Here is a 12,890-nt window from a genome sequence, read left to right as displayed (position 1 = left end):
CCAAGACCAATAAAATAAGCATGGATAACAGAGAAATCATTATTAACTGAACAAATTACTGCATTTCAACACAAGACAAACAAAAGTAGCTTCAAGAAAAAACTGAAAATCATGAATAGCCTTTCTCTGATTATGAAAAATAACTTTAGAGTGTTCTTTTAAAGTTAATTAAATTTAAATGCAGAGCTCTCTCACAGGTTTGGAAAATCAGGCAGATTTTTCAAATGTGTAATAAAGTGCTGTGATGTACTCTTATAACCAAGCTCAGATGCAATTTTCTGCTCTGCTCAATATAGCTAGACTGTCAGTTGTGGCCGCAAAGCAAATTTTTGTTCCTTCCACCCTCAGAGATACACACATTGCTGTTACTGACTTAAAAGCTCTGTGGAAATTTCTGCTTCTCGTGTAAGTTTTTTGTTAGAAGAGATGGACAATTTTTAACTGCAGTGATACAGAGACAAGTAATGCCTGTGTCCTGAATCTGTGTCCTTTCTCTGTCCCTTTCCCTGGCTGCCTCAAAGCACCCCAACAGAGGAGGTGTAGAGGGCCTCACTTCCTCCTTTTGCCCCGCTCAGTGCTTGCCCTACTTGCTCAGGAGTTGGAGCTGGACTTGGGGTCCCCATGCTGGCATCCGGCGTGCCTGAGGCTGACCCCAACCCATCTGCCCTGGGGGCACAGGAACTCTCCATCACCTTTCACAGAGCTCTGCCTTATGAGTGCAAGCCCCTGGTTTCCACCAGCATATGAAGCCATTAACATTTCCATTCTGAGGACTTGCAAAATGCCCCTTGGACTCAGTGTGAGTCTTTGAAACAAAAGGGAATAAAGACAGGTTGGCTGTTATGGGGGAGGATGAAGGTGGTTGGGGGGTTACAAAGCAAACCCTAGCATCAGCTGCAGGGGTGCTGTAGAGTCCCATGAAACTAGGAGGACCAAGTGGGCATCAGAGGGAATCCTAGAGATGAGGTTGGCACCTCTGATAAGAAGGAGATGTTTCCCATTTACTGTGTGCCATTTGCCTGCTGGCAGACACAGCTGTGACTTTTAAGAAGCAATGGTGTTAGAGTACTGTTGCATTGCACTAGTGCTCTCTTCTCCTGGTACTCCTGGAGACTTGCACATCCAGGAGAGAGCTGATAGGGACATGAGAGGCGATGCTCATAGTATGGAGTAGTACTTGAGTATTGATACTCCTAGTATCCAAGTATTTTCAGTAACCAGGAGGATGCATTACTGAAGTCAAAGCAGCTTCAGTCCCCATGGGGAGTCTATCCATGTCCCTTGTACTTCATGTCCAAGATAGGTCTCACTTTGTGTCCTAAGTGGAAAAAATGACCTCAAGCTACTGTTTTAATTATAATCTTAATTTAGCAACATTTGTTTTGTTTTGCCTGTTATTTCTTCCCCTCCCTGCCCTCCCCAGTTCATTACACTGTGTTCATTTCCTTCCAGGAGCCAAACATAAACCTTTTCCTCTCACTGACCTTTTTGCTGCCTTTGCAAAATCTCTCCTACAACACTGTGTAAAAGTGTTTCTTTCCCAGCCATAAAGCTTATTTCAAAGCTTTGAATTTCAGTTCAGTGGCTTGTGTTTAACCACCCCAGCTGGCAGCTGCTGTAGCCCTTTGTCTCTGGGGAGGACTTCAGAATCATTGTGTCCTACAGAGAGAGATAAAGGGGTGTCAGAGTCTCCTCCAGCATCTGGTAGCTATGCACCCATGGAGCTCTGGGCTCAGGGACTGTCCAGTCCCAGCTGGGGCTATATGTACATAGTGTAGTTATCTGATGATCTCTTCATGTCATCATTATACCAGGCTTTTGTTCCATTGTTATAAGACATTGTGTCAGTCCTTAATGGGATACTTTCCTCTTAATTTTTTTGTTGCTGTTTTTTAGTTTTACTTCTTTGCATTAAACAACAAATCCATGAAAAGTAATTCTTTTTCCTTTTTTTTTTTTTTTTTCCAGATGTAACATTCATCCATGAAGGAAATAAAACTTTTCTGGATAACCTCGTTAACTTTGAGAAGCTGGTAAGCAAATTTTGTCCTTCCTGTTTTTCAAAGAGATTTGTGTTCCTTTTTCCTTTTCTGTTCCGTATCTTGTAAGACTAAAAAGGCTTTCTTCTGGATGAATCAGGGATACAAAAGAACAATCAGGATATAACAGCCAGCACTATCTCCCTGCCCTTTTCCTCTGCTCTTCTCATTTCTCACTCCTTCATCCCCTACTTTTGTGTAAATGGCTAAGCCAGTAATGGCCAGCACCACTGCCACACACTCCAACCATTTCTTTTCCCAGTGTTATCTACCACCTCATAGACTATTTCTCCTCAGTTGAGTTCTCCTGCTTTAGCTTTCCTTGAATTGGGTTTCCCTTTTTCTCCCCCTCAAGGCACTGAAGAAAAGGTTTTTCTAGTTTAATCACTTGCTACTGGTACAGTAATTCCAGGGATCTTAAATGAAAATAAAATTATTGATCTGGGTTAGTTGATGAAGAAAAGAATGCCTAAAATATGAATTAAACTGACTGTAAATACCATTGTACTAACTTTATGTAGAAGGGCACTTACTGACATTGTATCTTTAACCACATCTACTCTAGACATCAGGTGACACCTACTCTGGCACATTACAGATAGAGGTTTGATTTCTCTAGCTTTCATATTTCGTTTCTTTGTTGATGACATTTTCATAGCATTGAAATCCACAGTTTGCATATCTGAACAGTGGAGAAGTGGAGAAATTTTGAATTTTTTTTTTTTTTTGTTGGCCTGGAGTATTTGAACAAGAAATGTTCTTCCCAATCGCTCTATATGTGCCATGGGACTGTTAGTCCAGATGGCTATGCCTCGTGAATCATTCCCAACTATTGAACATACAAACATGGGCTTATTCACAAATCAGATGTTGAACTTATTTTCACATCCTGTCATACTGTATATTGTCTTTCAATTTGCACAGATGTAGACTTTGATTTTTGAACCCAAACTTCTTTTTTTTTTGTGTGTTTTCTATTTTATTTCTATACCTTTTTTTGTGACAGTTACCAAGAACAAGCATTTGCATTTAATGAAAGGTTTTCTGGTCCCAAGTCCATTAACTGTTTGACCTGTAGGTGTTTGCATAAAACACGTTAGCATGTTCTTCATTGCCTCTTGGAAGTACGTCGAATTAACATGTAAATTAAACTAGCTGTTAATACACAGTAATTGTTACTAAAAACCACCCACTGGCTCATATATTTATTTAGTGAATATGTAGGATCTGACTCTTGTTCCACTCTTAGTCAGACCTTGTTCGTTTGTTTGCTTGTTGTTTAATCATTTGTGTATTTAATATATGCTGGGCTTGTTGGCTAAGATTTCTCATTCTTTCTGGCACCACTGTGTCTTCAGAGGCAGTGGCAGCTTTGCTAATTGACTTCAGTGAGCCAGGATTTCACCTTTTCCATGCAAATAGATAATGGACATTTTAAATGGCAGGGGGGGAGAATCTGAGGTGATGGTGCTGGAATTAGGGTTGTTCAGATTGATACTTCCTCCATATTATTAGTCAGATCACACCCTCAGGAACATGCTGTCTCATAGAGCCCTGAATACGTATGAATGCAGGCAATAGTGCAAGCTTAGGAAGTAGGGGTTTAGGAGAGGTTTAAATATGAGTGTAGTGGAAACTCAGGCAGTACATGTATTAAGCAGGCTCATCTGGACGCTAAGGCATTTAATCAATGAGCATGAATTTACTAATAAGATGCATCACACATGGACATGTATACATCAGTTTTATGTTTCTTTTCTCATTATAAGGGCTTGTAGCAAGGAAGAATGTCTTCCTTGGTGTTCTGTGCTAGGTGTTGAGCACTTTCTGGCCTCTGCTGAGAAAAATTATGATTGATATTGGCTCCTGCTTGATTTGAATGAAGACACTGAAACTCACCTGCAAATTTGCTGTTGCAGAAAAAGAGGAAAACAATTATTCTACCATGGCAGGTTACTGCTTAGGGGCAGAAACTTACTGTCATAAATGCATGTAATTTCTACTTATAAATTTCAAAGCAAAGATGGTTTCTTGTGTCTCTATTTGAATAAGTATTTGGAAATATTTAATTTCTCATTAAACATCTCACCCGAAGGACACTTTTTTAGTCCAAACCATTGTTTTTTCCAGCTGCATCAGCTGGTTTAATACAAGATATTCTCTCTCCCTACAATTCCTGCTTTTTTTTTTTTTTTTTTTATGGTCTTAGACCATCACGGCCTCAACAGTCCTACATGACTGAACTTGATTTGACATGACATGGTTGCAGTGAAGAGAAAGTTAATTCAAATATAAAGAAGGGAATTTGCAAAGAGAAGAAAGTGAAACAATCTTTTGTCTTAGGAACATTGCCTAATTTTAACTAAAGTTTAAGGGATTGCAATGGTTTATTTAACTCCATGTTGGGTAAACTCTAGTCTATATAGTGTTAGATCAATATACAGTACCATACCCACTTCCTCAACTAAATCTGAAGGAATAAATGAAAATATGGTATTATACTGTTGTATCTCAAGGTATTTCCAGTATATTTGCTGAGCTGATTCACTGAAATGTGGCTTCAGGTTTTTTCTCCAGTCAGCCATCAACCATAACCTAGCAATGATATGTCTTAGGCACACTTCAGCAAACTTGCATACAGGTCAATGGCCATTAGAGGCTTAGATAACACCTTCTTACCTAGGACCTTCAGCTCTAAGTACTGTGTATATGCAGCTGAAGGCTCTCAAGCCCCATCCCTCAAATATCTGTGCAACTCCCAAGCCTGAGATTTTGCTCTCCTTAGTTAAAGGAGTGCTAATGATCATATGTAGCTGGTAGGCTGAAAGGCCACAAAAAATGCGTGTTACTCATTGCATATCATTAAAGATATGCAAGCACCTGCTCAAACAGTCAGAAAGTAGCATTTGTTTTGCAATTGGAATTGGCTGATTTTCTGTATTAAAGTTGGATCCCAGAGAGTTGAAAACACACAGAGAGAAATGCCTAATTAGGCTACTAAAGCCAGGGGATTTGGAGTTCTGCTTTAGGAGAGTGTTACACAAAGAGATTCTTCCATTGCCAGAGCATCACCTTCAGGTGATGTATCCCCACACTTACTACAATGGAGAAACAGCAAAGAATGACTGTGTGCAATACTGGGATCTCTCTTACTTCTAAAAGCCAAATGCAAGGCATAGCACCTGAAAAACATCATATCAGCAGCTCTGGTGGAAGTTTAGCTGTCCTAATACTCACAGTATTGATCGTGAAATCTAGATCTCATTAGAACTTTATTATGATCAGTGCAAGGACATCAGCACAAAAGATCGCACGAAGTCATGGCAAGTGAAGCACAGTGGGCAACAAGAAAAAGTTATTTTGATTCACTGATTAAAGTAATATGAAGTTTCTGGTAAACGTGATAAATTTTTCTATGGAGGTGCCTTGTAAGCCACTTCCAGGGTGTTGAGAGGGCTGTTTTGTGTCATTCTGGTCTTAAACATACTCTGCTCAAGATATTTAATACTTTCCCCCTCTGATTATTTTTGAAAAAAGCATCACCTCTTTACATGAGCTATTAAAGCATTCCTGCTAATTGCAAATTGTTTAAATTACTAGACTTGGTGAAGAGTTGTCACAGAAAACAGTCAAATAAAAAAGTAATGCCTCGTGAATTTTATGAGTGACATCTAGTGAAAATTAGCACACTTGCACTGATTTATAGTGAGCAGTTCCAGTTGTCATAAGTTTAAGACCTGAGCGTAAACAAGAAACCAAACTTAAACCTTTTATTTCCTCTGCTTAATCTATGTGAACATTCAGTATCTGTGTTAGCGCCAGCTTTTTTTAACATAGTATACGTACAGAATAGTCTTATGTGGTACATGCCTGCAGATGTGTCAGGGTATTTGCTCTGCAGTATTTTGGCTATGGGCTGGGGAATTTGTTGTGTTAGTTATCATACTGCAGAAAACTGCCTAGCAGGTACTGATGCCTGATTGTGCAAGGCATTATAGAAGTATGCTGCTGTAGGCTTTCAGTTTAATAAAAGTCACAGGAACAAAAATAGGCAGTTGTTTGTTTGGCAGTTTTTCATTACCACTTTCTATGGGCTCTTAGGGAGTTGTTCTTATATAATCTGTGTAATATCAGTAAGGACCTTCTAAACTAACCCTGTTGCATCATATATTATCACTAAGACAAAGAGCAAAGTCTCTTTCCTGCTGTCTTCATTTTCTACCTTACTACTGGGGGGGGGGGGGGTTTGCTGCACAGTGTAGGCAAGGAGATTTTTTCCCAGGTTTTTCTAGTGACAAAATCTATGTCAGATTTTTGCACTAATGTTTTATATCTTGTCTTTGCAGCACATGATTGCAGATACTGTTCGGTCATTGAGACATTGCCGAAACAACCAGCTTGGTAAGTAGACAAAATTTGCTACTTAGTTTGCCTTTGTACAGCCTTGAAGCTTTGTGGGTTTTTTTCTCTGCTTTCTTTCCACTTCCTCAGATTTACTACAGCAGGAAAATGTGGTCAACAATTATTTAAGAAGTTGGTTGGCAAGAGGTGGCATCATTGTTGGAAGGTCCTCATAGCAGAAACCACAGTTGGATGGAGTTTTACTTTACAAAATATTTGTAGAAACAGCTTCCAAATTCTTTACAAATTATTTTCCTGCAAAAATTATGACCTTTTCAAAATACCATGTTAAGATATGTGACAGCTGCTCTTAATCACGAAAGTCTGTGGTGTATGCTTTGTTTTTCACTTTTCCAGTCATAACTGAGTTACCTCAGTCCCCTGCTAGGCTGTTTTGGTAATGGATTCATAGCTGTCTCAGCTTCCAGTAGCTAAAAGATGGTATTTGTCACCACAGCTTTTCACTTGGCTTTCCACCAAGAGCAATTGTTTGCTTAGTTTGGGTTCTCAAGGACATTTCACAAAGCAGTAGAAGTTTTGACGATACCAAGATCTTGTGGGTTTCATCAAAGTAGCTGACTAGGTGAAAAGGGAGTCGTGTTAGTACCTCTGCTAATAGAGCTTTAGACACTGGAGGATCTGCGTTTTTAGGAATGGCCACAAGTGCATCAGCTGCACAAAAGAATCCTTCTTTTCTGTGTTTCCACCTGCTAAGCCACCAGAGAATCCAGCCCTAAGGGACCATGCCAGAAGACCCCAGCCCACTTTGTTCTGCTGCTTACAGAAGAGAAACCTTGTTTTTCTCCTCAGCATTTCTTATTCTCTGCAGAGAGGTTAAACACAGGAAGGGGGCAAACACAGCACTCCTTTAGGAAGTGGTTAGGTTTTGAGCTAAACCCACTAAACATGTCATTTATTGAGGCCACTAAAACTTCTTTCCCAAAGAGCAGTTCAGAAATGTGCTGTAACCTTGGGGGGAAATAAAAAGGGTTTGAATTGCTTCTTTTTTTTGAGCTGAATTTTCAGCAGCTCTCAACATAGACTCCCACAAAAAGAATAATGATAATAATACTTTTGTATATAAATTCATGTACTTTGGAGAATGACAGGCACTGTTAAGAGCTTTGCTGAACACTTGTTCAGAATTACCATATGTCTGTACAGTCTGTTTTTCAAACAAAGGCTGCTCAGTAGTATGGTTCTTGTGTTATTTTGAGATACATATGTATAAGAGAGGGAAAGGGAGAAGGACGTACCTTTTGTTTTTATTCTGTGAAATAAGATAGTGAAGGAAACAGTGACTAATTCAAGCAATGCCTCTGTAAGTTAAAATGTCTCTTATTTGGTGTTATAAAATGTAGCATTGGTTCCTTTTAATGATGTGAATTTATTTTTTTGCAGCTTCTCTGCAAATCTTTCATCCCATTTTTGCCTTTTTTTTTTCCCCAAGTGGTTTTGTAAGTGTTGCAGTATAAATCTAAGGTTAATACCTGAGATTTATCATATAATCTGATAGATTGAAGTACCTGGCTGTTTTTTTACTTTACCACAGACTTGATTTATTGTAAACCTGGCATTTAAAAAGCAGCTTATACAGACATCCCTGTAGGCACTTTTTTTTTCTTAAATTAATTTAGGCATGAAATGAATTCACTGAATATTTATTGAGACTTTATGGACAGTTGCCTTTTCTAGTGGGCTTATTTTGCCCTCAGGAATGTGAATCTTTCTACTGCATCAATTTCCAGATTGGTCTAAGAACAACAGACATCTCACTGTATGAAAGAATTAAAACAAAAGGAATATTATTATTGTTTCTGGACTGTGTCGTGTGTATTAAGCTTAAGAAACTGATTTGGTTCCGGGGAAGAATGAGATTCCTTTTTAACAGAAATAACACTTTCATACCCTAAATCCTGAAAATAAATTATAGCGTTTCCAAAAACAGGCAAAGCAGCTTGAGAAAATAATATAATTCAAGCTTTTGTTATTTCAGGTGTTAATGAGAAATACAAATGTTTTTTAGTACATTCAGCACAGCTGCTAGGATTCTATTCCCTCAAAACAAAAAGGTCATCTCTGTATCCCAACACAAATTCATCATGTCCTGTTCTCTCCTACATTTCTCAAGTTAGATAGCTGCTCAGAAATAACTCTTAAAAATAGCTGCCCAGGAGCCCCTTTAGCAGCTGCACACAGAACTGGCCGCATTGACATCCCACATTACCCATGCAGCACCATACAGCTCTCATCAGAAACAAAAGGGATGGTCAGTTTCTGGAAAGCTTCTTGTGTAGCTGGAGAGTGTGGAGAAAAGGATGATAATATAAAAAAGGAGAGGGAGGGAGTGTGGGAGTTAAGGTGATTGTTTTGGGAAATTTTGAGGGCTTTTCTTCTTTAATTTAGGATAATACTATTTAAAATTGCTTGAGGACATGGCCTAGGATGGAGCTCTCCAACCTTCACTTGTCTGTCAGCAGTCAGCAATGTGTGGGAAACACTGACTTGTCTGCCTGTTTTGATGGGTCTGGTGACCATGGTTTTAGCTTTTCCTTTAGCACTTCTGCTGGTCACCAGCCATGCTGGAGGGTTTCACAGCCGGCAAGTTCCCACAAGCCAATGTCAGGCATAAAGCTTATAACAGAAAACATCTGCTATCCCAGCCACCATTCAATTTGTCTGTTACACAGCTAATTCCTCTTGCCATGTAAACTCCCATGAAATGACAACATGACTGTTACTGTTACATTATGTTGTAACATCGTCTGTTACTATATCAGAAATCAAAAGTGGAATAGATCAAAAGGTGGGGGCCTGTCAGGGCAGCTTTGAACAGCTTTCATATCTGTCTGCTCCACTGTCACCTTTCACCTGCTCTGAAGGAAGTTATCCAGGGCCTGCTGTCTTGTGTACTTGTGCTAAGGTTGGTTAAAAGTTACAGGCTGGGTCACCCACCCCTGCTGAATGTCCTGTTGTGCTGCTAGAGCGGCACAAAGAAAACTTTCAACCACCCTTACAGGAGATGAGAGGATTATATCTTCCACTTGGGAAGAGTCAGCTTCTTGCACTCCACTTGTCCCTCCTTTGTGCTCACTGGCTGCCCAGCATTGCTGCTTTCTTTCTTTCTTCTCCCCTTCTCTGCATCTAGCTGTTTCCTCAGGAATTGCACTTAAAACAGCAGGTACCTTGGATTATTGGCTGTCTTTCTTGTGACTGTCTAGCACCTGACAGATTGGCACACCAGGGATTTTGTAATGCACAGGGCAGAGAAGTGAGCAAGGCATGGCTTTCTGATCCTTTCTCCTTTCTTGCAGGCAGTGAAGTTCCTTCAAAAGAGCATCACGAGCTGAAGCCATACGTCCATCACCTGCATGTCATTGACAACCAGCAAGCTCTGTTTGATCTTTCTCACAGGATAGAGCCGAGAGTGTGAGCGTACACAGCTTCATATAACCTTGTAACTCCAGCACTTTGAATTAAGTGAATGTTTATGCCAAGCATGTTGCTTCCCTATATAATAACAGTTTACTGAGTTTTATCAGTAGCTCACACAACATGCACAGGAAAATCAGTCAAGAGCCAGCAAAGGAACTGCTCACAGAGTTGCAGGGTGAGATTGGTGCCATCCCCGCTGATCACTAGCACCCCAGGGAGTGGAGCAGCATCCTTTGAGCTCAGAAGCTTGGTTTCTGTGAAAATATTGTTTGGTCCAGTGTAGCTTTCAATGCAGATTCTGCCAGTATCAGAATGAAAGGAATGGTTGTGCCACAGCAGCAAAACGTTTCAGCAGGCAACATGCCACAGGGGGATTGATTGTCAGTTAACCACAGTATGTACTTCACTAATTCAAGGCTGCCAAAGTGTTGTTGCCAAAAATACTGGGCAATCCGTGCAGCTCCCCGGAGTCCACTGGAGCATCTTATTCGAGACAAGTCCTGACAACCAAGAATGAGAATATAAAAAGACAGCACACCAGATGAAACTCAAGAGTGCGTTGTGAAGGTCAGCACTAAACAACAGTTCACACTGTTATGGACCATTAAGAATCTGCTTTATAAAACACACTGGAAGAGCCAATCCACTATTGTTGCAATTTATGGACACAATTGTTTATACACTGAAAACATGTTATTTTCTTCCTTTTCAGTTATCTGAGATTTAGCACCAGCTCCTGCAGTTAATGTTTTGTAAATTATGATAGTGGAAGCTTTGTTTTCTGCTTGGATTACAGCCTCCTTGGTGTCTACTCAGAGGCAATGCCTAGATCCAGCTACATTCCTAATTCACCTCCTGGAAATACTACTTCAGCAGGTAAAACTTCACCTAACTTGCACATGCTTCTAGTATTTAAAGAACTAAAGGGTAGACCTTACAGGGTACCAGTGTAATTACCTGCATACACACTAGGCTCTCAGTTCAGAGTCCTTTTATTGCTTTCATCCCTCTCACACCCCTCCCCATGCCAATTCTTGTGTAGCTAAAAGTACTACTCCTGGGCATGTACTGAGGCAGCATTTTTGAAGTCTTGTCTACAGCTGACCTACATCTAAGCACCACCATCACCAATCACCGTAGCTCTGGTTTTCAGTGCTAAGAAGTTGCCCTGAAATAATCTAGTGAATGCCACAGGCAATGTGTTACGCAGTCTGGCGTGCATTTGTACACTGATTTATGGCAACAGTCCCTTTGCAGAACAGGGAGAATACATTGCACTGCTTGCCCATCTCTATTGTATGTTTTCCACATGAGGAATATTTTCAAGAAAACGCTCCTTTACTGAAATATGGGAATACTGAAGCAGCATGCTCTTCATAATTGTGTTATCTCTGGTTTAAAGGAATTAAAAAAGAAACAGCTTTAACAAGTAGTCTCTGGGAATCTGTAGAATGCATTTGGTTTTCCCATCTTGTGAAATACTGTATAAATCTATTGTAAACGAAACAGATGTTTCAGAAGTGTATTTGCTTGTACTTTGTTATTATCAAACACTATATTGTTTTGGGTTTTTTTTTAGAAAAAAAAAATCTTTTAACGCAGTAACAAGAAAAAAATAAACTCTTGCTGGCCATGGAGTAAAAACTTCCTATGTTTTTCTGTAGATGTGACTGCACATATTGTAAATAACTCTTTTGTGCAAACAGACCAAAACTGTTCAGATGAGGATACTAGCTGTGGTGGGCTCCTTTTTGCAGTGTAAGAACACAAACCAGATGCAATTTGCTGCTTGTGTTATTGCAGTTCTGGCTGCAGCACTCAAAGAATTCCCACCCTAGCTGCATTACCTGGATAGTTTGCTTGTTTTTGAGCTCCCCCTTGTGAAATCCTTTTTTTTTTTTTTTTTTTACTGTGGCATTATTTTTTTGAGCCTGTATGTTAGACTAGCCTGCATGCTTCAGCTGATGTGGTGTAACACTGTAGTCCACAAGTTGTTCTTCATCTAGTTGAAGATGTCCCTGCTCATTGCAGGGAGGTTGGACTAGATGAGCTTTGAGATCATCCTTTCAACCCGAACTACCTTATGAGTCTATGATTCTCTTGAAATCCGTAGGAGATGAGAGCATAGGAAGGCATGCAGGGTGAGAAAGTGGGGCTGTTTCTCAGTTCATGCATTTGGTTTTGTGATAGTTTTGGTAGTTACCACTGATAAGCCAGCAGCAGTGCCAGAGAAGAATGAAAGACAGGGAAATGAAAGAAGGGGGAAAAAAGAAAGAGAAAAATGGAAGAAGAAAAATTACTTTGTGCTCTGGCTTTGATTTGAAAATATACTAGAGACCCCTTGAAGGCTCCTCATTGCCAGTTTGGATTAAGTGGTTTAAGTAATGGTATGCTAATGATTTAAGTAAATGGATGGGTAGTTGTACCAGTAGTCTTTGAGCCAACTGAGGTACTGGCTGTGTGCATTGCTGCAACTTTTATACTAAATCAGGTGTTGTCAACCCCTTGCAGCTGGCATAAAACCAGTTTGAAGGCACATAGCCAGCATTAAGCTCACTGTATGTGTTGTGGCTACTTAGACTACTGTTTAAAACTTTAGAAACTAGTTTTTGTAGGGGCCTGTATAACTCCAATATAAATTTCTGGTCCGAGGGGCTAATGTGGGTGCATCAGTTTCACACTGAAAATATGGACCTCATAATTGTTATCATAAAGGAAAGGCAAATAGCCCAAATCTGTAGCTATGTCTAATAGAAAAAAAAAAAAAAAAAAAAAAGCCCATTGTTTAACAGGTGAAGAATTGCAGAGCTGGGCTGCAGACTGGCAAGCAGTTTGAAGATGTAGTTGGGAGGAAGACCAAAAGTAAGCCCTGTGAAATGGAAGGAGAACATTATACAGCCTCTGCCATGGTGCAGCACTGGTGGTATTGTGTGATTTTTTTTCAGACCTTCAATAATGCAACTATCTTACATAGGATAAAATCCATTAATCTTGTAAGTTCAGTTTATTGCACTC

The 12,890-nt window shown here is 39.8% G+C and overlaps 1 protein-coding gene across 1 annotated transcript in view; it reads left to right on the top strand.

Annotated features, from left to right (window-relative positions):
* Nucleotides 1-11,433, top strand: part of RAPGEF5 (Rap guanine nucleotide exchange factor 5) — a 160,583-nt gene extending 149,150 nt beyond the window's left edge. Inside the window, exons 24-26 of the mRNA XM_061347737.1 lie at nucleotides 1,969-2,033; nucleotides 6,386-6,444; nucleotides 9,759-11,433. Coding sequence (XP_061203721.1) covers nucleotides 1,969-2,033; nucleotides 6,386-6,444; nucleotides 9,759-9,873 — 239 coding nt within the window. The 3' untranslated portion in view covers nucleotides 9,874-11,433. The remainder of the gene's footprint in view (nucleotides 1-1,968; nucleotides 2,034-6,385; nucleotides 6,445-9,758) is intronic.
* The last annotated feature ends 1,457 nt before the right edge of the window (nucleotides 11,434-12,890 follow it).

Source organism: Neopsephotus bourkii, unplaced genomic scaffold (genome assembly GCF_033783945.1).
Source record: "Neopsephotus bourkii isolate Nb327-2 ecotype Australia unplaced genomic scaffold, CSIRO-AGI_Nbou_v1 NB_323, whole genome shotgun sequence".
Taxonomy (NCBI): Eukaryota; Metazoa; Chordata; class Aves; order Psittaciformes; family Psittacidae; genus Neopsephotus; species Neopsephotus bourkii.
Note: the sequence above shows the minus strand (reverse complement) of the source record. Positions and strands in the feature narration are given on the sequence as shown.